This window comes from Phacochoerus africanus, chromosome 8 (assembly GCF_016906955.1).
Source record: "Phacochoerus africanus isolate WHEZ1 chromosome 8, ROS_Pafr_v1, whole genome shotgun sequence".
In the NCBI taxonomy this organism is placed as follows: domain Eukaryota; kingdom Metazoa; phylum Chordata; class Mammalia; order Artiodactyla; family Suidae; genus Phacochoerus; species Phacochoerus africanus.
Window position 1 is genome coordinate 59,002,500 of NC_062551.1, and position 27,037 is coordinate 59,029,536.

Sequence of the window (27,037 nt, forward strand, 5' to 3'; positions counted from 1 at the left end):
TCGCCATGACCTTGATCCTTTTATTTGGACCCTGTACAGTTAACTGTATTTCTCGCTTCATTACATCCCGACAGAAAGTCGTCAAGCTTCAAAGGGTGCCCAATGGAACGTATCGGAGCCCACCCGACTGTCCCGTGAGCGGAGACCTAACTGCTTTCCCCGGACAACGCCCCTTTGCAGCAGGAGGCAGTCAGAGCGGTCGTCACCCCTTTTCTGCCCTGCAGTGAGAGTCTCCAGCTCCAGCGGAGGGATTGAGGCAGAATCCTAACTCAGGTCATCTGCAGGAGCACGGGCTTCGATGCCGCCTTTGCTGTGGCCGTCGATGAACGCGTGCGGCTTCAGGGCTCCAGGGAGAAACGTCCCCGCAGGCCCTGTTAACTCTGGGGAGTGTCCCTGTGCCCAGATGGACATTCATCTCTACCTGCTTCTCAGCTGATAGAGAAGGAATGAGAGGAATGGGGACTCGAGTCCATGCAAAGAGAAGGGCAACGAAGCCATGAGACTTACAGGGCATTTCCGGCCCTCAGACCCCTATTGGCCAAGGACTGATTCAGGTAATGGGGTAAGGCCGAGGGGAGAAAACCACATCCTTCTGAACCCTACGTTGGTGCCCCTTCCATCTTGAAAGGATAAAAACCCCTACAGGACAGTAGAGAGAGGGGGCTCTTCTCCGCCCTCCCAGGTGTTCTGGGAGGTGTTTGCTTGCAAAATAAATAAATAAATAAATAAATAAGGGGAAGGGGAGATGAGCGAGGCTCAGCGCACACACCTTGCAGCCGCCGGCTCAGCTCCATGGAGAAGAGGACCAGCGCCAGCTTACTCTGGCAGTAGGCTGCCTTCGTGTCGTACTTCCTCTTTTCCCAGTTCAAGTCGTCAAAGTCGATGTGCCCAGCAACGTGGGCCAAGGACGAGAGGTTGATGATCCGCGAGGGGGCAGAGGCTTTCAGCTTGTCCAGCAGCAAGTTGGTCAAAAGAAAGTGACCTGAGAGAAGGAAAAAGAAATTGTACTGAATTCTGGCCACGTGCCTAGGACCACACTGCGGACATCCCCGTGTGTCATCCTCCCAATAACCCAGCTTCCTCAATAGGGTCCCGCTTTGCCCCCCAGGGGCCACTGGGCAGTATCGAGACGGCGTTGATCATCCTGTGGGCGGCACTATGAGGGCAGACGGGGTGCTGCTGCCACCTAGTGGGTGGAGGCAGGGATGCTGCTAAAATCCCAAAGTGCACGAGACGGTGCCCACGACAGAGAACGCCCCCACCCCAGATGTCAAGCCCTGCGACAACCCTCTATGAGGTCGGCTGGAGAAGAGAAGGCCTTCTGTCTCCCGAGAGCCTTTCTCCATTTCTTCCCCGGTGATAGAATGTTTGCTTCTGCATGAGACGGTCCAGGGAAGGACTACATTTCCCAGAGCCCCTTGCGGCTCCACCAGGTCATGTGACGGAGCCCCAGCCAATAGGGGTGAAGGGTGGTAACACCTGCGTTATAAGTTGAATTGTGCCCCCGCAACCCCACTAAAAATAGGTTGAGGTCCTACAACCTCAGAGTGTGACTGTGTTTGGGGACAGGGGCTCTAGAGAGGTGATCAGGTTAAACGAGGTCATTAGGATGAACCCGAGTCCTCTAAGACTGGGGGCCACCCGAGATCCATGTGCCTCGCCCTTACTAATAGACTCCAGTTGCATTCAGGGCGACAACGGATATCCTGACACGCTGGGTGAAGGACAGACAGACGAAGGGACCCAAGGCCGAGAGGCTGAGGGAGGGTCTGAAGGACGGAAGGTCCAACGATGAACAGGTGACTCCCTGAGCCACTGGGTGACCCCACCCACGGCCGCCTGGCAACCCTGGAGATGGGGGGAAGGGCCCCTCCTCCTGGAGCCTGTGTCTGACTCATGCACCCCCCTTCCCCTGCTCACACCCCAGGCCGATGCCACTCACCCAGGTAGTTAACGCCAAGCTGCATCTCAAAGCCATCCTCCGTGGTCCAGTGTGGGCACCGCATCACGGCGGCGTTGTTGATCAGGACGTGCAGGTGCTCCTCCTCTGGAAGACAGGCGTGGGGACAGCGTGTGACTCAGGTTCCCCTCTGTAAAAGGGGTAATGATAGAACCGGCCGGGCGGAAGGCTTAATGAGTATTCATTCAACAGTATCTTCTGCAACCTCAGTGTCCATCCAGTGACAGGAATGGACGAAGATGCGCTACATACATATAACAGACACAGCCATAAAAAAGGGAGACTGGAGTTCCCGCTGTGGCACCATGGGATGGATGGTGTCTTTGCAGCACCAGGACACAGGTTCGACCCCCTGGGCCGGCACAGTGAATTAAAAGATGCAGCACTGCCACAGCGGCAGCATCGATCATACCTGCAGCTCAGATCTGACCCCTGGCTTGTGAATTTCCTATGCCGCGGGGTGGCCAAAAAAGAAAGGGAAAAAAAAAAAAAACACCCAGAAAATGCCATTTGTAGCAACATGGATGGGCCTAGAAATGATTGTACTAAATGAAGTTAGAAAAAGACAAATAACATGGAATCGTTTATATGAGGAACTTTAATAAATCACACAATTTATTGCCAAAACAAAAAGAGACTCAGAGATGTAGAGAACAAACTTACGGTTACCAAAGGGGGAGATGAATCAGAAGTCTGGGATTAGCAGATACAAACTACTCTATAGAAAACAGAATCAACAAGGACCTACTGTATATGGAGTTCCCGTTGTGGCGCAATGGTTAACGAACCCGACTAGGAACCATGAGGCTGAGGGTTCGATCCCTGGCCTCACTCAGTGGGTTAAGGATCCAGCGTTGCCGTGAGCTGTGGTGTAGGTCGAAGACACGGCTCGGATCCCCCGTGGCTGTGGCTCTGGTGTAGGCCAGCGGCTCCAGCTCCAATTAGACCCCTAGCCTGGGAACCTCCATATGCCGCAGGAGCGGCCCTAGAAATGGCAAAAAAGACAAAAAAAAACAAAAAACAAAAAAAACCAAGGACCTACTGTATATACAGCACAGGGAACTCTACTACATATCTTGTAATAACCTATAATGGAAAAGAATCTGAAAAATAGGTTAACAGATAATGTATAACTGAATCGCTACTGTACACCTAAAACCAAAACAACATTGTTAAATCAACTCTACTTCAATTAAAAAAAAAAAGTGTTTTTTTTTTTTTTTGGCTTTTTAGGGCAGCATCCACGGCATATGGAGGTTCCCAGGCTAGGGGTCGAATCGGAGCTGTAGCCGTCGGCCTACACCACAGCCGCAGCGACACGGGATCCGAGCCGCATCTGTGACCTACACACAGCTCACAGCAACGCCAGATCCTTAACCCACTGATCGAGGCCAGGGATCGAACCCACATCCTCATGGATACCAGCCATGACAGGAACTCCGACTTCAATAAAAATTTTTAAAAAGCCAAGTATTTTCTAAGCACCTTCTACTAGGCACAGACAACCCCCAAGAGTCCAGGGCGGCTGGGAGCCGAGCCCACAGCGCCCTGTGTGGAGGGAGTTCTCCAGTGAGACGAGCTGGGAAGGAAGCAGACAGGGGCCTCGACCGAGAAAACCGTGGCAAGGGCGGTGGGGCCCCTGTCTCGGACGATCCAGGCTGACCCCCGAGACAGACCAGCTGCTGAGGCCCCACATGTAGGGGCACCTGTGTGCGAGGGGCTGTGTGTCCGGGGGCACCCACTAGCAATGAAAGCCTGGAAGCAAGTCAAATGGCCATGCACATCCAACTGTCAGAGTCACACACCGCAATGCAACGCAATACAACGCAGCCACAACAAGGAAGGGGAGCATTCCCGTCAGCGACCAGCAGAAACGAATCCAGCTAGTATCCATGAGGACACAGGTTCGATCCCTGGCCTCGCTCAGTGGGTTAAGGATCCCGAGTTGCCGTGGCTGTGGTGTAGGTTGGCGGCTACAGCTCCGATTCGACCCCTGGCCTGGGAGCCTCCACATGGTGCGGGTGCAGCCCTAAAAAGAAAAAAGAAAGAAAGAAAAGGGAAGACCTCCAAGAGGGAGAACCCGGGAGAAAAAGCAGAGGGCAGCACTGGATGTGTCACAGGCTCCACTGGGTACAAAACACCAAGGGGGCGTTCCCGCTGTGTGGCTCAGTGGGCTAAGGACTCGACTGGTCTCACTGGCGAGGATGTAGGTTCGATCCCCGGCCCCGCTCAGTGGGTTAAGGATCCAGCGTGGCTGTGGCTGTGTTGGAGGCTGGCAGCTACATCTCTGATTCGACCCCTGGCCCAGGAACCCCCATACGCCGTGGCTGCATAAACAGCCCAGAGGGCCAGGAGGCGAAGCACTGCACACATGTGGGGTTGGCACCCGGGGAGTCAGTGGCAGGCGTGCTATAACCCCCTTTGCACTTTCTGGAAGCATTCATTCCAATTCGGAAAAAAAATAAATAAATACACAAGTGGTTCCGAGCCCACAGGGCAGGAAGCGAAAAGAGCGAGTCATGCGTAGATGTGACGGAAGTGCAGAAAAATGCCAGCCTGAGCCCTGGATTTGCAAAAAGAAACACCCGGCAAGGAATGCGGGCGTTGCAGGTGCTGCACCCTGGGCTTCTGGGGCCTCCGTCGGTCACCTCAGGTCACCGGCCCGGACTCAGCAGAGCCCGAGTCCAACGCACGTGTGTCCCCAGTGTCACCCAAGAGGCAGACGGGCTCAGGAAATGCTGGGTGAGTCAGCGTTTCTGCCCCTTGTCACCTCATCAGAGCCACCTCCGCCTCCACCTCCTGCGGGGTCCAAGCTCCCTCAGAAGGACTTAGGTTTCCTTGAGCGGGAATCAGTCACCCTTTTCTGTAAAGGACCAGCGAGTGAATACTGTTGGCTTTGCAGGCGACACAGTCTGACTCTGCTCAGCTCCACCCTCGTGGGCCTAAAGCTGCCAGAAATACATAAGCCAATGGGTTGTGCATTTGCCCAATAAAGTCCAATAAAACTACTTATGGAAACGAAAAGCTGAATTCCATTTAATGGTGTCATGAAATAGCATTTTTTCCCCCTCGCCATTGAAACATGTACTGTAAGTCAATGTGAAAATGTCAGCAAAGAATGTAAAATCTTCACCCATTGGCTGAATGAAAACAGGCAGCATGGAGTTCCCACTGTGGCTCAGTGGGCTAAGAACCTGACTAGCATCCACGAGGACACAGGTTCGATCCCTGGCCTCACTCAGTGGGTCAGGGATCGGGCGTTGCCAGGAGCTGTGGTGTAGGTCACAGACACGGCTCGGATCCTGCGTGGCTGGGGCTGTGGTATAGGCCGGCAGCTGCAGCTCCAATTCGACCCCTCGCCTGGGAACCTCCACATGCCACGGGTGCAGATGTAAAAAGAAAAAGAAAACAGCTGCCAATGGCACCCAGCTCCGGGACCCGCCTGGTGTAATCGGTGTCCCGAGCCTGGCCGCCCAGGTGCCGGCCCCACAGGCGCATCCTCCCTCCTACCTTCGTTGATCTTGGCTGCAAACTCTCGGACGGACGTCAGGGAGGCCAAGTCCAGGTGCCGGGCGCTGACGCGGTGATTCAGGGTCTCCCCGCGAATGTCCTTGGCCGCCGCCTCACACTTCTCCAGGTCTCGGCAGGCCAGAATGATGTTGCCTCCTGCAACAGCCGCACCAGAAAAAAAACTTAAAAAAGAAAGATCCACTCCCAAGTACAGGTACCCAAGACAAATGAAAGCACGAGTCCACACAAAAATGTGTACCCAGGAAGTTCCTGCTGCGGCTCAGCAGAAATGAATCTGACGAGCATCCAAGAGGACGCAGGTTCAATCCCCGGCCTCGCTCCGTGGGTTAAGGATCTGGCATTGCCGTGAGCTGTGGTGTACGTCGCAGACTCGGCTTGGATCTGGCATTGCTGTAGCTGTGGTATAGGCCAGGCAGCTGTAACTCCGATTTGACTGCTGGCCTGGGAACCTCCATATGCTGCAGGTGCAGCCCTAAAAAAAAAAAAAAAAAAAATCTGCAGTTCCCTTCGTGGCGCAGCAAAAACAAATCTGACTAGGAGGGAGGACTTCCCATTGTGGCGCAGTGGTTAACGAATCCGACTAGGAACCATGAGGCTGAGGGTTCGGTCCCTGCCCTTGCTCAGTGGGTTAAGGATCTGGCGTTGCCGTGAGCTGTGGTGTGGGTTGCAGACTCGGCTCGGATCCCGCGTTGCTGTAGCTCTGACGTAGGCCAGTGGCTACAGCTCCGATTCGACCCCTAGCCAGGGAACCTCCATATGCCGCAGGAGCGGCCCAAAGAAATAGCAAAAAGACCAAAAAAAAAAAAAAATCTGACTAGGAACCATGAGGTTGCAGGTTTGATCCCCAGCCTCGCTCAGTGGGCTGAGGATCTGGCGTTGCCATGAGCTGTGGTGTAGGTCGCAGATGCGGCTCGGATCTGGCATTGCTGTGGCTGTGGTGTAGGCCAGCAGCTCCAGCTCCGACTTGACCCCTAGCCTGGAAACCTCTATATGCCACAAGTGCAGCCCTCAAAAGCCAAAAAAAAAAATTAGAAAAGTGAGAAGAAACAGAGATGGAGGGGCTGGGCTGCCCGTGCAGATCTATGCAGCTCATCTCCCCCAGCGGACCCAGCTGCCTCCCACCCGCCTGGCTGCCCTTACACAGCCTGCAGCAGAACCCACCCTGCCCCAGATCTGTCTGTCCCCCCCAGAGGCAGCCCAGCCCTCAGGACAGCGGCGGGGGCACCGGCCCATCCCCCCCCTCCTCTTTTCCTAAAAGGAGCACCTGCGTGTGCCGAGAAGGACATGCCTCCTCCAGAACCCCGGTCTGACCAAGAGAAAAACATCACCCAAACCCAAATCAAAGGGTGTTCTGCAAAACGCCGGGCCAGGAAACCTGCCAGGGCCTCGAGCCGGTCTTGACCCGCAACCTCTGACCCAGGCCCCGATCCAGCCATTAGGACTGAGTCCCACTGCAGCAGGCAAGAGGGAGGCCAATGCAAAGAGAAAAAGCAAAAGCAAAAATTGTGAGAGGGTGGGGAATAAGGGAGCTCCCGTCGTGGCTCAGCGGAAAGGAACCGACTAGCATCCATGAGGATGTAGGTTCAGTCCCTGGCCTCACTCTGTGGGTTAAAGATCTGGTGTTGCCGTGAGCTGTGGTGTAGGTCACAGACGTGGCTCGGATCTGGTGTTGGTGTTTCTGTGGCTGTGGTGTAGGCCGGCGGCTTTCAGCTCCGATTCGACCCCTAGCCTGGGAACTTCCATGTGCCGCGGGTGCGGCCCTAAAAAGACAAAAACAGAATTGCCGAACGTCCTCAGCCTCCTCGGAGACCCTGAACCCGCCTTCCCCTCCTCCAGGGTCACGAGGCTGTGGGGTTTAAGCTGGCCTGAGTCTGTTCCTGCTACTTGCAACCCGAAGAATCGGATGCCTTAAAATCCCCCAGAGGAAATGCTGCTGTGGTGCAACCAGATTGCGGAGTCTCTGGAGCTCTGGGACGAGGGTTTGATCCCCAGCCGGGCACCATGGGTGAGGATCTGGCCTTGCTGCAGCCGCGGTGTGCGTTGCCAACTACGGCTGGGATCGGATCCCTGGCCCCAGAACTCCCTAAGCTGCAGGGAGGCCAAAAAAGGAAAGGAAAAGAAAAAAGTCCCCCAGGAAACCCAACCATCCGCAGCAGACCTTGCGCTTCGAGCCTCAGGGGCAGAAGCAGGCATCCGTCGGGACCTCACCTCTCTTGGCCAGCTCCAGGGCCGTCTGCTTCCCGATGCCCGTGTTGGCACCTGTCACAATGACAGTCTTCCCGGGAATGGTGGCCTTGCTAGGACAAGCCCCACCAGCAACAAAGTCCCTGAAGGTTGAGAAACAGCAGGTCGGTACTGTCGGCCTGGCCTCTGTCACCGCAGGCACCCCAACTGCACGCATCTCAGGCAGGCGACCTGACGGCAGCCAGCCTGTGTTCCCCCAACGGAGAGACGCCAACGACAGCACATAACTGCCCGGGACGCTGTCCTGTTACGGGGAAAGGACCCGCCCTGGCCTGGAGTCACGGAGCCTCCAGGACGTGACCATTGTCACTTGATAAAGGGCCCCTGCACGCGCTTGCTGGGGCCCCTGTTCTACGTCACCACAAGCTGGCGGGTTAAAACCACAAAGGTCTTCTCCTGCAGTCTGCAGGTCAGGGTCCAAAATGCGTCTCGCTGGGATAAAATCAGAGTGTCGGGGAGTTCCCACTGTGGCTCAGCAGGTAAAGAACACGACACAGTACGGAGCTCCCGTCGTGGCGCAGTGGTTAATGAATCCGACTAGGAACCATGAGGTTGCGGGTTTGATCCCTGACCTTGCTCAGTGGGTTAAGGATCTGGCGTTGCCGTGAGCTGTGGTATAAGTTGCAGACGCGTCTCGGATCCGGTGCTGCTGTGGCTCTGGTGTAGGCTGGTGGCTACAGCTCCAATTAGACTCCTAGCCTGGGAACCTCCACATGCTGCAGGAGCGGCCCTAGAAAAGGCAAGAAGATGAAAAAAAAAAAAAAAAAAATCAGGGTGTCAGCAGAACTGTGTTCCTCCGGGAGCTCCAGGGGAGAACGGTTCCTGCGCCTTTTCCAGATTCTAGGGGCCTCCTGGCCGCTTCCTCATCTTCAAAGTCACCAACACAACATCCTTGAGGCTCTCACTCTGATCCTTCGGCCTCCCCCCACCGCCTTTTTTTTTTTTTTTTGGCTGTGCCCATGGCGTACAGAAGCTCTCAGGGCCATGGGTAGAACCCATGCCACAGCTGTAGCCAGAGCCACAGCAGTGATAAGACCAGATCCTTAGCCCCCTGAGCCACCAAGGAACTCCCCTGCCTCTTATAAGGACTGTAGTGATGACACTGGGCTGCCTGGAAAATCCAGGACAATCTCCCCGTCTCAAGGTCCTTAATGCAGTGACATCTGCAAAGGAAACATATTCACTGGTCCTGGGCATTAGGAGGAGCACATCCTTGGGGGTCTTATTCTGCTTCTACATCCATGTCCCAAAGGCTAAATACTGGAAACAACCAAATGTCACCAACGGGGACCTGGCCAAATAAACAATGTCATCTCCACACAAGAGAAGGCCCCTGTGCAAGACAGTAGGTACCACTGGCTAATTTTTAATTTAAGTTGATTAAAAATAAACAGCTGTCCCTGACTTCAGACTATATTACAAAGCCACAGTCATCAAAACAGTATGGTACTGGCACAAAAAACAGAAATATAGACCAATGGAACAGGATGGAACGCCCAGAATTACACCCATGCATCTATAGTTAACTATTCTAGGACAAAGGAGGCAAGAATATACAATGGAGAAAAGATGGTCCCTTCAATAAGTGGTGTTGGGAAAACTGGACAGCTACATGGAAGAGAATGAAATTAGAACACTCCCTAACACCACACGCAAGAATAAACTCAAAATGGATTAAAGAGCTAGATATAAGACCGCATACTACAAAACTCTTAGAAGAAAACATAGGGCCAATACTCTCTGACATAAGCCACAGAAATATCTTTTCAGATCCGGGAGTTCCCATTGTGGTACAGCGGAAACAAATCCAACTGGGAACCATGAGGCTGCTGGTTCAATCCTCAGCCTCGCTCATTGGGTTAAGGATCCTAGGTTGCTGTGGCTGTGGTGTAGGCCAGCAGCTGTAGCTCTGATTCCACCCCTAATCTAGGAACCTCCATATGCCACAGGTGTGGCCCTAAAAAGACAAGTAAATAAATAAGTATCTTCTCAGATCCACCTCCCTCGAGTAATGACAATAAAAACAAAAATAAACAAACGGGACCTAATTAAACTTAAAAGTTTCTGCAGAGCAAAGAAAACCCTAAATAAAACGAAAAGACAACACACAGAATGGGAGAAAATATTTACAAATGAATCGATGGACAAGGGATTCATCTCCAAAATATATAAACAACTCCTGCAGCTCCATACCAAAAAAACAAACAACCCCATCAAAAAATGAGAACAAAATCTAAACAGACAATTCTCCAAAGAAGACATACTGATGGCCAAAAAACACATGAAAAGATGTTCAGCATCACTCATTATTAGAGAAATGCAAATCAAAACCACCATGAGGTACCACCTTACACCGGCCAGAATGGTCATCATCCAAAAGTCTACAAACAATAAGTGCTGGAGAGGATGTGGAGAAAAGGGAACCCTATTACACTGTTGGTGGGACTGTAAATTGGTGCAACCACTGTGGAAAACAGTATACAGAGTCCTCAGAAAACTACAAATAGAGTTACCATTTAATCCAGCCATCCCACTCCTGGGCATCTATCCAGAGAAAACCATGACTCACAAAGACACATGGACTCCAATGTTCACTGCAGCACTCTTTGCAATAGCCAAGATATGGAAACAACCTAAATGTCCATTGACAGAGGAGTGGATCCAGAAGATGTGGTACATATACACAATGGAATATTACTCAGCCATTAAAAAGAACCAAATACCAGCATTTTTTGCAACATGGATGGACTTAGAAATTATCATGCTAAGTGAAGTCAGTCAGACAGTGAGACACCAACATCATATGCTATTGCTCATATGTGAAATCTATAAAAAGGATACAATGAATGTCTCTGCAAAACAGATACTGACTCACAGACTTTAAAAAACTTAGGGTTTCCAAAGGGGACAGATTGGGGGGTGGGGGGATGCACTGAGGGTTTAGGGTGGAAATGCTGTAAAACTGGGTTGTGATGATCTCTGTGCACCTATAAATATAACAAAATTCACTGAGTTAAAAAAATAAAAATAAGGAGTTACTGTCGTGGCGCAGCGGAAAAGAATCCGACTAGGACCCGTGAGGATGAGGCCTTGATCAGTGGGTTAAGGACCCGGAATTGCCATGAGTTGTGGTGTAGGTCGCAGACGCGGCTCGGATATGGCGTGGCTATGGCTGTGGTGTAGGCTGGCAGCTGCAGCTCCACTTGGACCCCTAGCCTGGGAACCTCCATATGCTGCAGGTGCAGCCCTAAAGACACAAAAAGACAAAAATAAAAATAATAAAATAAAAATTAACAGCCATACTTTTCCACCCTAAGACATTCAATTTTCCTTCTTTTTTTTTTTTTTTTTTGGTCTTTTTAAGGCCACACCCACGGCATATGGAGATTCCCAGGCTAGGGGTCGAATCAGAGCTGAACCACGGCCACAGCAACGCCAGATCTGAGCTGCATCTGTGACCTACACCACAGCTCACGGCAACGCCACATCCTTCACCCACTGAGCGAGGCCAGGGATCGAACCTGTGTCCTCATGGATGCCCGTCAGATTCGTTTCCCCTGAGCCACAATCGGAACTCCTCGATTTTCTCTCATTCTTCCCATGCTGGCACTTGCTTTTTACCTTGTTCAGAACTGAAAGACCACAGTATGAATGAAAATAAAAACAGTTCCCACTGTGGCACAGGGGGTTAATGATCCAGCTCATCTCTATGGAGCCCTGGCCCAGCTCAGTGGGTTAAGAATCCAGTGGATTTGTTGGGTTGCAAAGGATGGCTGCAGCTGTGGTACAGGTCACAGTTAGAGTCGATCCCCGGCCTGGAAACTTCCATACAGCACCGGTGCAGGTGCAGCCTGGCGGGGTGGGAGACGCATTCTATCTGGAGTTCTCACTGGGGCATAGTGGGTTCTGTCTCTGGCCTCCCCTGGTGGGTTAAGTATCCCTCATTGCTGTGGGATAGGTCACAGATGCAGCTTGGATCCGGTATTGCCACAGCTGTTGTGGGGCCTCAGCTGTTGCTCTGATTCCACCCCTAACTGGAGAACTTCCAGATGTCACAGGTGTGGCCATAAAATTTTTTTTTAATTGCAGTCCCAGGTTTTTGGTGTTTTTTTTAAGGGCCGCACCCACAGCATATGGAAGGTCCCAGGCTAGGAGTCTAATCAGAGCTGGAGCTGCCCCGCTAAGCCACAGCCACAGCAATGTGGGATCCGAGCAGTGTCTGGGACCTACACACCGCAGCTCACAGTAATGCCAGATCCCCGACCCACTGAGGGAGGCCAGGGATCGAACCTGCACCCTCCTGGATACTAGTCGGATTCGTTTCTACAACAGGAACTCCAAATTATTTTTTAATTTAAAAAATAAAAATAAATAACGGGAACTCCAAGTTATTTTTTAATTTAAAAAATAAAAATAAAAAATAAAATAAAAACAGCAGCCCATGAATTTTATTACAGGGAAAAAACTATTTTCATGTTTCCAGAGCTTTCAAAAAAAGGTAGTTAATATTTACAAAGCAGCTGCTGTATAGCCCTGGGAACTATGTGTGGTCATGTGTGATGGAGCAGGATAACATAAGCAAAAAGAATGGATCCATGTATGTGTGACTGGGTCACCTTGCTGTGCCGCAGAAAGTGTGCAGAACACTGTAAATCAGCTATAATGGAAAAAATAAAAATCATTATAAAATATGTATATATGTTTACAAAGCAGGAGTTTCATGCTTATAAATAACAAGATACCAGCCAACGAAACCAAAAAAAAACTTTCTCAGAGCAGGAGGAACAAGTTCAAAATGAAGCCTCATCATCGAGCAGATAAACGAACCCAAAGGTCATTATGCAAAGAGATTTACAGTCCATCCTCCCTTCCCTTAAGGGGAAAAAAAAAAGGTATTTCAATATTGCCATTATTTTCTGGCCTCCCAGCCAATCTCGCGTGTCACAGCAGTAAAATTACATGTTGCTAATTCCGAGCACTTACCATGAGCTCTACCCGCTTAACAAATTTTTAAGTGTACAATATGATACTCCACCGTTACTGCAAGCACAACACAGTCATACTTGAAGTGCTCAAGTCATAATGAACAGGACAAATGTAAAATTTTCAGCATCACAGAAACTTCTACCCAACCGTGCTGCCATAGAATATTTGGCAGCTGTTTTTTGGAGGTTTCGAGGTTTTTTAAATTGAAGTTGATATACAAAATGATACAAGATACAAGTACAGTTTTTTTAAACCTTTTTTTTTTTTTTTTGGTCTTTTTAGGGCCACACTGGCAGCACATGGAGGTTCCCAGGCTAGGGTCCCATCAGAGTTGTAGCTGACCGCCTACACCACAGCTCACAGCAACAAGGAATCCTTAACCCACTGAGTGACGCCAGGGATGGATCGGCATCCTCGGGGATACTAATGAGATTCCTTCACCACTGAGCCATGACAGGAACTTCAGTGATTTACAATTTTTAAAGCTTATATGTCATTTACACTTAAAAATATGTGCTATATCCCCCATGTTGTACAAAATATCTTTGTCGTTTATTTTATACCCAAGAGTTTGGACTTGTTAATTCCTTGTTTTGTCTTTTTTTTTTTAAGCGAATTAGCCTAGAAACGACCAGAAAGCACCACAGTATGTGTATAACTCATACAATACAATCTTTTCATTTACTGAGTGTAAAACTAATTTGTTTCTCAAATTCCGGATATTCAGAGCTTAGGTGGAATACACTTTCCTTTTATCTGGGCCAGGACGTGACTTCTAGAAAGTGCTCAATAAGTATTTGCTGAATGAATTAATTAATCCATTAAAAGCCCCGAAGCAACCAGACCAAAATGTTTACCAAGGCCGAGACCCACCCCTTTCTCTGGGTGACCTTGGGACGTGACCTGTCCTCTCGGAGCCCAGGGTGTCCTGCATTCTCCCGGCCCACAGCGGGACAGGTGAGCTGGAGGACTCCTGGGTCGGGGAGAAGTTGGCGAGCTCCACCCAGCCTGAGCCCGCCCACCTGCTCACCGTTCCCGCGCCCGCGGGGCCCGCATGTACTCACTTGAGCAGCACGGCGCCACCCACCGCCGTGCCCAGCACGGACAGCGGCAGAATGTAGCGGTTCATGCCGGGCGGAGCCGGGGGTCCAACCGCAGCGGCCCGCAGACCCTCACCCGCAGCAGGTGCAAGGGACTCACCGCCCGGGATACACGGGGCAGGGCGGGCGCGGCTGCAACACGCAACTTCCGGAAAGGGGCAGGGGGCGGGGCTTGCAGGGGAGCGACCAATGGGGACGGGCTGCGAGCGCAGCTACAGCTGGGAATGGTCGTTTCAGGAGCCCGGGGCGGGGCCGGATCAGGGGGCGTGGCCAATGTCTCGGGAAAGGGGTTGAGGGGCGGGGCCCACGCGCGGGCCCCCCAAAGTTATGCTCTTCCTGCTGCAATGCGCGGCGCAGTTCTGGAGGGACCCCCGGATCCCAATCATACAGCTGCCGCATCCGGATGCAATCCTCTTTATGTCTTTCCAATATATCAGCCTGTTTCCTCATCTAAAAATATATATTCCTGGAGTTCCCGTCGTGGCTCAGCGGTTAAGGAATCTGACTAGCATCCAGGAGGTCGCAGGTCCGATCCCTGGCCTCGCTCAGTGGGTTAAGGACCCGCCGTTGCCGTGAGCTGTGGTCGCAGACCCGGCTCGGATCCTGCATTGCTGTGCCTGTGGCATAGGCCAACAGCTACAGCTCTGATTCAACCCCTAACCTGGGAACCTCCACATGCCACAGGAGTGGCCCTAAAAAAATAAAAATTTTTAAAAAAGGATAAAAATATGTATTCCTTACAAACTACTATGTATGAAATAAACAAGCTACGAGAATATATTATACAGCTCAGGAACTATAGCCAGAATTTTATAACAACTTTAAATGGAATCTATAAAACATTTCAGAGTGCCTGTTGTGGCTCAGCGGGTTAAGAACCCGACATAGTGTCTGTGAGGATGCGGGTTCGATCCCTTGCCTCGCTCAGTGGGTTAGGGAATCTGGCATTGCTCCAAGCTGAGTGCAGGTCAGATGCCGCTGGGACAAGCGTGTTGCTGTGGCTGCGGTGTAGGCTGGCAGCTGCAGCTCTGATTCCACCCCTAGCCCAGGAACTTCTATATGCTGCAGGTGCGACCTTAAAAAAAAAAAAAAAAAAAAAGTTGAATCACTATTTTGTACACCTGAAGCTAATATAATATTGTATACCAACTATACACCTCAATAAATATACATATGTATTCCTTGTAGCCTTTATGGGAGAATTTGATCATTTCAATGCTCGGAATCCAAGACCTACTAATCTGAAGGGGGTACCTAAACTCTTGGGGTCCTGGGGGAGCAGGCCATGGGAGAGCGTGCTCTGGGTCTGAAGGAGGAGGGAGCTGGGGTTCTGGACTCCCTAGGGCTGAGGGAGGAGAGGCTTGACCAGACTCCTGGGTCTGAGGAGGGGCCCACCCTGATTCAAAATGACCTCATCTTAACAAATTACATCTGCAACAACCCTATTTCCAAATAAGGTCACATTCCGGGGTCTACTGCAGATGAGGATTTCAACATATAACTATGTGGGGAGAGAGGGGAGAGGCCATTCAACCATCCCACTCATAATACCCAGAAGCTGGAAGCAACTCAAGAGCCATCAACAGCTGATGGAGTAAGTAACTGATAGTAAATCCATGCAATGGACTCTTACTTAATAGAAAGGAATGAATGGAGTTCCTGCCGTGGCTCGGCCGGTTAAGAGCCCGCCTAGTCTCCATGAGGATGCGGGTTTGATCCCTGGCCTCAATCCGTGGGTGAAGGATCCAGCGTTGCTGCAAGCTGAGGCGTAGGTCGAAGGTGCGGCCCAGATCTGGATTTGCTGTGGCATGGGCCGGCAGCTACAGCTCAGATTCAACCCCTAGCCTGGAAGAGACTTGCATAAGCTGCAGCTGAGGCTCGAGGGAGGGAAGGAGGGAGGAAGAAAGAAAAAGGAACGAACCACTGGTACTTGCACAGTATGTATGATTCCAGTTACATGACAGTCTAGGAAAGGCAAAACCATATTAGAGCATGAAGACCAGTGGTTACCAAGGGCAGAGGGGCCGGGGGAGGCAGCTGGGGGAGTGATTACTGCAAAGGGAACTTCATGGGGGGAGTTGGCAATAGTCTCTGCCTTAATCACACTGGGGTCTGTATATACAACTGCATACACTTGTCAAATCTCATCAGCATGTTCACCTAAAAACACTGAATTTTGGAGTTCCCTGGTGGTTCAGTGGGTTAAGGATCTGGCGTTGTCACTGCTATGACTCAGGTTGCTGCTGTAGTGTGGGTTCCATGCCTGGCCCAGGAATTTCCACAAGCCGCAGAAGTGGCCAAATAAAAAAAAATTTTTTTAAATAAAGCGTGAATCTTAGGGAGTTCCCATTGTGGCTCAGTGGGTTAAGAAGCTGACATCATGTCCTTGAGGATGTGGGTTTGATCCCTGGCCTCGCTTAGTGGGTTAAGCATCCAGCAATGCCACAAGCTGCAGCATGGGGCTCAGATCCAGTGTTGTGGCTGTGATATAGCCCTCAGGTGTAACTCCCATTTGACCCCTAGCCTGGGAACCTCCATCTGCTGCAGGTGCAGCCATAAAAAGGAAAAAAAAAAAGTGAATTTTACTGCATGTAAATTGTACTTCAAGAAAGCTGATGAAAATGAAAACAACGCTAAAAAGACTAGTGATTTTGTTTTGAAAATTATTTGACCACAGATAAGCTGATTTGATTGGATTGGGTTTGTCAACGATCAAGACACATACTTGAGGAGTTCCCGTCATGGCGCAGTGGTTAACAAATCCGACTAGGAACCATGAGGTTGTGAGTTTGGTCCCTGCCCTTGCTCAGTGGGTTGGCGATCTGGCATTGCCGTGAGCTGTGGTGTAGGTCGCAGACGCGGCTCGGATCCTGTGTTGCTGTAGCTCTGGCGTAGGCCGGTGGCTACAGCTCTAATTGGACCCCTAGCCTGGGAACCTCCATGTGCCGCAGGAGTGGCCCAAGAAATGGCAAAAAGACAAAAAGACAAAAAAAAAAAAAGACACATACTTGAGAATACTTATGAAATGACAGATATCTGACTAATAAATTGTCTCCAATGTCCCATGAGGTTTTCTGTTTTCTTTTCTTTTCTTTTCTTTTTTTTTTTTTTTCCTGTCTTTTTAGAGCCACACTGGCCATCCCCAGGCTAGGGGTCCAATCGGAGCTGTTGCTGCCGGCCTACGCCAAAGCCACAGCAACGCAGGATCCAAGCCGGGTCTGCGACCTACACCACAGCTCATGGCAACGCCAGATCCTTAACCTGCTGAGTGAGGCCAGGGATCGAACCTGCGGCCTCATGGATACTAGTTGGGTTTGTAACTGCTGCACCATGACAGGAGCTCCTCTTTTTTCTTGTTAAAACAAGACAAGACATGCTCTATTCAGTTAAAGCTGGTGAGTGTGGGTGGGAGGTGGCAGCAGTGTCGGGGGCTGGAGATGAAAGGGTCAGAGGTCAGCACAACAGGACCTGTGTCAGGATGGAGAAATCCGAGGTCAGGAGTCTTGGAGGTGGGCAGTTTATCATCTCCTCTCCTCGGGGCTACGTGAGGTTCTGGGGGCTCCAGACATCTGACCAGCAAGGAAAGGATTGTCCTGCGAGCTCAGGGAGACCCTGCCTCCAGCGACAGCACGAAAGCAGGTGACAGGACAAAAGCAGCTGGACAGCAAGTTCCAGGCTGGTCTCTAGGATGAGGATGTCCAGGGTGAAGAAAGATCCAGAAACTCATCTCATGGCTCCAGAGGTGAGGAACGCCCGTTGCACAGCCCAAGGAGGGTCATCAAATGAATTAACCACCTCCCCCACCCTGTGCCAAGGAAAACACAAAAACAAAAGATAAAAATGATCCCCAAGCTGTCACCATCCCACAGAGCACAAACGAGTGGTTACTTAGGATAATGAGACAGTATTTTTCACCCACCAGATGGGCAGGACGGAAGCAATGACAATATCAGCTGGGCAAGGATGCGGCAAAACAGGTAGGCATACCTGCTGGTGGGAGGGGCAATTAGTACAGCCTTCCTAAAGGGCCATTCGGCTCTACGTGGCAAAACCATCTCTGCCTATCTTTGACCCAGCCATTCCCCTTGGAAGAACTTATGCCGAGAACAGTCAGTCATTGGAAAAGAAATATGCAAGGGGAAATGTTATCACACAGCCCTGTCTTTCTGTAAGAGCAAGATGCCAGCACAAATAAAATCAACCTCGATGTCTATCAAAGAATAGTCCTACTCTCCTATTCCTACTTCTACAACCCGTCTGAAAAATTACTGAATGAGAAAACCATGACTCGCAAAGACACATGGACTCCAATGTTCATTGCAGCACTATTTACAAGAGCCAAGACATGGGAACAACCTAAATGTCCATCGACAGAGGAGTGGATCCAGAAGATGTGGTACATACACAATAGAATATTACTCAGCCATGAAAAGGAATGAAATACTGGCATTTTTAGCAACATAGGTGGGCCTAGAGATTATCATGCTAAGTGAAGTCAGTCAGACAGTGAGATACCAACATCAAATGCTATTACTGACATGTGGAACCTGAAAAAAGAACAGAATGAACTTCTTTGCAGAACAGATGCTGACTCACAGACTTTGAAAAACGTATGGTTTCCAAAGGAGACAGGTCGGGGGCTAGGGGGATGCACTGGGGGTTTGGACAGAAATGCTATCCAATTGGGTTGTGATGATCATTGTACAACTATAAATGTAATAAATTCATTGAGTAATAAAAAAATTAAAAATAAAAAGAGAAAAAAATTATTCAATGAGCACCTCCTGCGTCTGAGGCACTGAATCTGGGAATTCAGTGACAAGTCAGACATGGGCCCTTCACTCACTGATCCTCTGAAAGTAAAAGTTAATTTGTCTGTATGTGTTTCTTTTCTGGATAGAGTCTGTCTACAGCTTTAAGAACACCCAGGAGTTCCTGGGGTGGCGCAGCAGAAATGTATCTCACTAGGAAACATGAGGTTGAGGGTTCAATTCCTGGCCTCGCTCAGTGGGTTAAGGATACAGTCTTGCCATGAGCTGTGGTGTAAGTCGCAGATGTGGCTTGGATCTGGTGTGGCTGTGGCTGTGGTATAGACCGGCAGCTGTAGCTCCGATCAGACCCCTGCCTGGGAACCTCCGCATGTCACAGGTATGGCCCTAAAAAGCAAGAAAAAAAAAATCCAAACTTCCTTAATCAGATACTGACACAGGCCAGCGGGGTGGTGGAAGCAGGCTGATTCTCTCTCTCTCTCTTTTTTTTTGGTCATCTTTTTTCTTTAGGGCGACATCTGTGGCATATGGAGTTTCCCAGGCTAGGGGTCAAATCGGAGCTGTAGCCACCGGCCTACGCCAGAGCCACAGCAACATGGGATCTGAACTGCAACTGCAACCTACACCACAGCTCACGGCAACGCGAGATCCTTAACCCACTGAGCAAGGGCAGGGACCGAACCCGCAACCTCATGGTTCCTAGTCGGACTCGTTAACCACTGCGCCATGACGGGAACTCCAAGGAACTTCTGATTCTATTTTTTTACATTTATATACTAATTGAATATTTTTAGAGTAAAAAAAAAAACCTGTAATATTCTGCAGGGGGTCTCTCTCTGCCAGACAGGATGATGGGTGATTTTGGTTTTTGCTTTTTGTTCATCTGCATTTTCTCCTTGTTCTGGAAAAGGTTTCTTCCTTGTTCAGGTGAAACCATCCATGAGACGTAATGGAGGGCAGAGGTTAAGTGCAGGAGTAATGGGTTAAGAATCTGACTGCAGGGGCCAGGGTCACTGCAGAGGCATAGGTCCCATCCCAGGCCTGGAGCAGTGGGTTAAAGAATCTGGCATTGCCCCAGCTGTGGCATAGGTCACTACTGTGCCTCTGATTCAGTCTCTGGCCGGGGAACTTCACATGCAGTGGGTACAGCCATTTAAAAAAAAGAAAGAAAAAAAGAAAAAAGAGCATGAGGTCGACAACCCCAATGTCTGCCGATGGACAAATGGACAAACAAAACGTGATATATACACACACAGTGCAATAAGCTTCAGCCTTAAAAAGGAGAGAAATTCTACAGTTCCCTTCATGGCTCAGCAGTTAACAAACCTGACCAGGATCCATGAGGAGGCAGGTTCAATCCCTGGCCTCACTCAGTGGGTTAAGGATCCGGCGTTGCTATGAGCTGTGGTGTAGGTTGCAGACGTGGCTCGGATCCTGAGTTGCCGGGGCTCTGGCACAGGCCAGCAGCTACAGCTCTGATTCGATCCCTAGCCTGGGAACCTCCATATGCTGAAGGAGCGGCCCTAGAAAAGGCAAAAAGACAAAAATTAAAATAAAATAAAAAATTTAAAAAAAATAGGGAAAACACGTCTGAGGAAAAAACATGGGTGCTCAGTTTACATGCTGGTTCTCTCAACCTCAAATAGAGTATTCCCTCTCTGAGTCTTTTCCTCCTCCTCTGTAAAATGGGCTCCTAATATCCTCTACCTCTAAGGCAGGGTTAACAAACATTTTCTGCAAAGAGCCAGACAGCAAATAATTTCAGTGTTTCAGGCTATCTGGTCCATGTGGCAACTACTTGCCACTAGAGCGAGAAAGCAGCCACAGACAACATGCCAACAAATGAGCAGAGCTGTGTTCCAATAAAACTTTATTTACAAAAACAAGCAGGGGGGCAGAAGTTTGCTGGCCCCTGTCACAGAGTTTGGAAGGATGACCAAAAGTAAGTCATTGCATTTAATATATTTCCAGGCTCTTTCTTCCTCTCAACAATATACCTATATGATTTTTCCATGATAATTGATATAATTGCATCATTTTCATTTTATTTTTATTTACATAACATTACTTCATATCCCTAGTGTGCATATTTTAATATCTTGTTACACTGTAATCTAGAGAAATAATATAATATAGTCTGTTACAATGTTTCTGATTGCAGGGTCAGTTTTGACAACAATAACTAAGTAAGTAGATATATTGATAAGGGTAATTCTATGTTATATTATTAAGGAGTCTGTATAACCTGACACTGTCATAGGAAATATTATTTTCTCTTTGTAAAGAAGTAAATCGGAAGAACAACCAAAAAAAAGGAAAGTAATTCATTGCAGCACTATTCACAATAGCCAAGACATAGAGACAACCTAAGTGTCCAATGACAGAGGAATGGATAAAGAAGATGTGGGACATATACACAATGGAATACTACTCAGCCATAAAAAAGAACAAAACAAAAATAATGCCGTTTGCAGCCACATGGACGGAACTAGAGATTCTCATACTAAGTGAAATAAGACAAATATCTTTTGATATCACTTATATGTGGAATCTAAAATATGGCACAAACGAACCTATCCATAGAAACGAAACAGACTCACAGGCATGGAAAACAGACTTGTGGTTGCCAAGGAGGAGGGAGAGGGAGTGGGTTGGACTGGGAGTGTGGGGTTAAGAGATGCAAAGTGTTACATTAAGAGCGGATATGCAATGAGGTCCTGCTGGGCAGCACGGAGAACTATGTCCCATTCCTTGTGATGGAACATGATGGAAAGAGAAAGAGAGTGTACAGATACATGACTGGGTCCCTTTGCTACACAGCAGAAATTGACAGAACAATGTAAATCAACTACAGCAAAACAAACAATTTTTGAAAGAAAGTAATTCATGACAAGGACCTAACCCCCAGTGCCTTGACGGCTTCTCTTATTATCAAGAGAACAATGCAGACAAATCCCTCCTCCAAGGACCTCCTACTTGATTCCCAGACGCACCCAAGACTCCGCAGCTTTATCATTGTTGACCTTGCTAATAAAGTCCTGATATGCTCTGGGTGCTGTCCCAGGTGCTGAGAGAACGCTCCCCCGTCGGAGGGCTTCCAATTCATTCTCTCCGTGCAGGAGGTCTTGGAATGATTTGATGCATGGCCATCGTAACTGGACCAATTGATTTGGGTTTGTTTGCTTCGTACGGGTGCTGAGAGTAGCACAAGCACGGCTCCAAAACCGGCTCCAAAACCGGGAGGAAGGGAGGTCGGGAAGGAGGGAGGAGGGGCAGAGCAGAGAGAGCAGGGAAGGGTGATGAGAAGGAAGAAAGACAGGAAGGGAGAGAGGCGGGACTTTGCCTGAGGCAGGGCAGGCACCTAGCAGGTAGCTGACCTCCCAGCTCTGATGGGGTAAGGAGGGACCCTGAGAGCCTATGGGAGGCGAAAGAGCCCTCTGTTAGATGCTGGGCAAGTTTTCTCTGGAAAGTGGTGTTGATCACAGCCAGAGGGATACATAGGATTTCCTCAGGCCAGGAAGGGAGCTCCCCACTGAGGGATCAGCTTCAGCAAAAGGTAGCACACAGGTGTGTGCAGATGTTGAGGGCGGGGAAGGCGTGGAAGGCGGGGAAGGAATGAGGCCAGAGTGGTGGGAAGATGGAGCCAGATTCCAGGTCAAATACCGGCCTGAGAAGCTTGGCTTTGATTCAGAAGTTACTGGGGAGCCACAGAGGAGTAATTAGCAATGGAAGGTCATGAGCCGATCTGTGTCTTCGGAATTCTCCAGCCGAGATGTGGAATGTGAACTGGAGGGGGACACAAGGATGTAGAAAGAGCAGCACTGGGGACCCATTAGGGAAAGTTAGCTAGTTCTTCCCCTAAGATCCATTCTTCCTTTCTTGCTCAAAGTACATGACCCACTGGTTTATAGCTGGGTAGGTGAATAAAAGAATAAAGAAGCATTTCCCAGCCTCCTCTGCACCTAGCTGTGGCCATGTATCTAAGTTCTGACCGACAAGGTGTGAGCAGAAAGGACATTGGTACTTAAAAGAAAAAACAGCTCCCCCTTTCTTCCTTTCTTCAGGCTGGACGGCAGATCTGATGCAGCAGATCTGATGGCAGGAACTGAAGCAGCTGTTCTGGCCCATGATGTGGAAGCATCCCCCCCCCCTTTTTTTTTTTTTTTTTTTTTTTTGCTTTTTAGGGCTGTATTTGTGGCATATGGAAGTTCCTGGGCTAGGGGTTGAATTAGAGCTGCAGGGGCTGGCCACAGCCACAGCCACAGCAATGCTGGATCCAAGCCGCATCTGTGACCTCCGATGTAGCTTGGGGCAACACCAGATCCTTAACCCACTGAGCAAGGCCAGGGATTGAATCTGCATCCTCATGGATCCCAGCTGGGTTCTTAACCTGCTGAGCCACAGTAGGAACTCCCTGGAAGCCCTATTTTTTTTTTTTTTTGTCTTTTTTGCCATTTCTTGGGCCGCTCCTGCAGCATATGGAGGTTCCCGGGCTAGGGGTCAAATAGGAGCTGTAGCCGCTGGCCTATGCCAGAGCCACAGCAACGTGGGATCTGAGCCGCGTCTGCGACCTACACCACAGCTCACAGCAATGCCGGATCCTTAACCCACTGAGCAAGGCCAGGGATCAAACCCGCCACCTCATGGTTCCTAGTCGGATTCATTAACCACTGAGCCACGACGGGAACTCCTGGAAGCCCTATTTTTATCAGAGCAATGAGATGGAAGGCGCCTGGGCCCCTGGTAATCGTGGAGCTGCCAGACATGCTCCAGATCAACTTTAGGAAATAAATTTCAACCTGATTTGAGCCACTAATAGTCCAAGTCCCTCTGTTAGAGCAGCAATCTTCCCCATCTCAGAAAACGGGAACTCCCCCCCCAAAAAAATAAATAAATAAAAATAAGAATAAATAAATAAAGCTGCTATGAATGTTCCCATAAAAAAAGAAAGAAAATGAAAACTCTAAATATATATATATAAATTACTCTAATATATATATATATATATATATATATATATAGCTGCTATGAATATTCCCATTTAAAAAAGAAAGAAACATGGAAGAAGACAGGGATGCCCACTCTCACCACTGCTATTCAACATAGTTTTGGAAGTCCTAGCCACAGCAATTAGACAAACAAAAGAAATAAAAGGCATCCATATAGGAAGACAAGAGATCAAACTGTCACTGTATGCAGATGACATGATACTATACATAGAAAACCCTAAGGACTCAACCCCAAAACTACTTGAACTGATTAATAAATTCAGCAAAGTAGCAGGATATAAGATTAACATTCAGAAGTCAGTTGCATTTCTGTATACCAGCAATGAAACATTAGAAAAGGAATACAAAAATATGATACCTTTTAAAACTGCACCTCACAAAATCAAATACCTCGGAATACACCTGACCAAGGAGGTAAAGGACCTATATGCCGAGAACTATAAAACTTTAATCAAAGAAATCAAAGAAGATGTAAAGAAATGGAAAGATATTCCATGTTCCTGGATTGGAAAAATCAATATTGTAAAAATGGCCATACTACCCAAAGCAATCTACAGATTCAATGCAATCCCTATCAAATTACCCATGACATTTTCCACAGAACTAGAACAAACAATCCAAACATTTATATGGAACAACAAAAGACCCAGAATCGCCAAAGCAATCCTGAGAAACAAAAACCAAGCAGGAGGCATAACTCTCCCAGACTTCAAGAAATACTACAAAGCCACAGTCATCAAAACAGTGTGGTACTGGTACCAAAACAGACAGACAGACCAATGGAACAGAATAGAGAACCCGGAAATAAACCCTGACACCTATGGTCAATTAATCTTTGACAAGGGAGGCAAGAACATCAAATGGGAAAAAGAAAGTCTATTCAGCAAGCATTGCTGGGAAACCTGGACAGCTGCATGCAAAGCAATGAAACTAGAACACACCCTCACACCATGCACAAAAATAAACTCAAAATGGCTGAAAGACTTAAATATACGACAGGACACCATCAAACTCCTAGAAGAAAACATAGGCAAAACACTCTCTGACATCAACATCATGAATATTTTCTCAGGTCAGTCTCCCAAAGCAATAGAAATTAGAGCAAAAATAAACCCATGGGACCTCATCAAACTGAAAAGCTTTTGCACAGCAAAGGAAACCCAAAAGAAAACAAAAAGACAACTTACAGAATGGGAGAAAACAGTTTCAAATGATGCAACCGACAAGGGCTTCATCTCTAGAATATACAAACAACTTATACAACCCAACAGCAAAAAAACCAATCAATCAATGGAGAAATGGGCAAAAGACCTGAATAGACATTTCTCCAAAGAAGATATACAGATGGCCAACAAACACATGAAAAAATGCTCAACATCACTGATTATAAGAGAAATGCAAATCAAAACTACCATGAGATACCACCTCACACCAGTCAGAATGGCCATCATTAATAAATCCACAAATAACAAGTGCTGGAGGGGCTGTGGAGAAAAGGGAACCCTCCTGCACTGCTGGTGGGAATGTAAACTGGTACAGCCACTATGGAAAACAGTTTGGAGATACCTTAGAAAGCTATACATAGAACTTCCGTATGACCCCGCAATCCCACTCTTGGGCATCTATCCAGACAAAGTTCTACTTAAAAGAGACACATGCACCTGCATGTTCATTGCAGCACTATTCACAATAGCCAGGACATTGAAACAACCCAAATGTCCATCGACAGATGATTGGATTTGGAAGATGTGGTATATATACACAGTGGAATACTACTCAGCGATAAAAAAAAATGACATAATGCCATTTGCAGCAACATGGATGGAACTAGAGACCCTCATCCTGAGTGAAATGAGCCAGAAAGACAAAGACAAATACCATATGATATCACTTATAACTGGAATCTAATATCCAGCACAAATGAACATCTCCTCAGAAAAGAAAATCATGGACTTGGAGAAGAGACTTGTGGCTGCCTGATGGGAGGGGGAGGGACTAGGAGGGATCGGGAGCTTGGGCTTATCAGACACAACTTAGAATAGATTTACAGGAGTTCCCGTCATGGCGCAGTGGTTAACGAATCGGACTGGGAACCATGAGGTTGCGGGTTCGGTCCCTGCTCTTGCTCAGCGGGTTAACGATCTGGCATTGCCGTGAGCTGTGGTGTAGGCTGCAGATGCGGCTCGGATCCCGTGTTGCTGTGGCTCTGGCGTAGGTCGGTGGCTGCAGCTCCGATTCGACCCCTAGCCTGGGAACCTCCATATGCCGCGGGAGCGGCCCAAGAAATAGCAACAACAACAACAACAAAATAAAAATAAATAAATAAATAAAAGAGTAGATTTACAAGGAGATCCTGCTGAATAGCATTGAGAACTTTGTCTAGATACTCGTGTTGCAACAGAAGAAAGGGTGGGGGGAAAAATGTAATTGTAATGTATACATGTAAGGATAACCTGACCCCCTTGCTGTACAGTGGGAAAATTAAAAAAATTATTTAAAAAAAAAAAAGAAAGAAAGAAAACAGGAACTCTAAATATATATACATAAATAACTCCAAATATATATATATAAACAAACTCTAAATATGTATATAAATAACTCTTATGTATATATATAAATAAAGCTGATATGAACGTTGCCATCAGAAAAAGAAGGAACGCACACGGGAACTCCAGCTCCCCAGTCGCCTAGCATGAGACATGGAGGCTCCTCTTTTTCCCTCCCAATCTGCCAGCTCTTGCTCCAAAAACACATCCACACTCTCAGCAGCGCCGTTGCTACCATCGCTCCCTGGATTCGTGGGAAGCCTCCTGTTAGGTCTCCCCGCTTCCTCCTGTTCTTACCTCCAGCCCGTTCTCCGCACAGAACTGAGGGGCTCCTTTTGAAACATAACCCAGGTGCCATTGGGGAACCGGCTTGGTCATAAATGATTCAAGCAAGAAGCACCCGTGGATGCCAAAACTGAGGCGGGGAAGGCTGATGACACACGGGGTAGTGACCTGGTCTCAAGGACGCTCTCCACGAGTGTGCAAGCCGCTTCCTTACATGCTGTGTGATCTCAATGACACGAAAAAACCCCAAACCAAACACTTCTGTAAACCAACTCGAATAGAAAAAATAAAAATCATTAGATATAAAAAACTTCATCAAAACACTTCTACAGCCCTGTCAATTTCTTTCTTTCTTTTTTTTTTTCCTTTTCTTTTCTTTCTTTTTTTTTCTTTTGCTTTTTTAGGGCGACACTCTCATCATATGGAGGCTCCCGGGCTAGGAATCAAATTGGAGCTACTGCTGCTGGCCTACACCACAGCCACAGCAACTCGGGATCTGAACTGCATCCGTGACCTCCACCACAGCTCTCGGCAATGCCAGATCCTTAACCCACTGAGAGAAACCAGGGATCGAACCCGCAACCTCATGATTTGTAGTCAGATTCGT

At 48.5% G+C, this 27,037-nt stretch overlaps 1 protein-coding gene across 2 annotated transcripts in view; it reads right to left on the reverse strand.

The window, feature by feature from the left end:
• The window catches only part of RDH13 (retinol dehydrogenase 13), a 30,313-nt gene extending 3,809 nt beyond the window's left edge, over positions 1-26,504 (reverse strand). The window contains exons 1-5 of one of the 2 annotated variants that reach the window (XM_047790492.1): positions 26,443-26,504; positions 7,700-7,818; positions 5,471-5,626; positions 1,943-2,047; positions 770-982 (exon numbers count right to left, since the gene is read on the reverse strand). In XM_047790492.1, the coding sequence (XP_047646448.1) occupies positions 770-982; positions 1,943-2,047; positions 5,471-5,626; positions 7,700-7,818; positions 26,443-26,489 (640 nt within the window). In that variant the 5' untranslated portion in view covers positions 26,490-26,504. Of the gene's footprint in view, positions 1-769; positions 983-1,942; positions 2,048-5,470; positions 5,627-7,699; positions 7,819-13,785; positions 13,965-26,442 lie in introns of those variants that run through there. The other variant, XM_047790491.1, reaches the window with a different exon arrangement.
• Between the last annotated feature and the right edge of the window lie 533 nt (positions 26,505-27,037).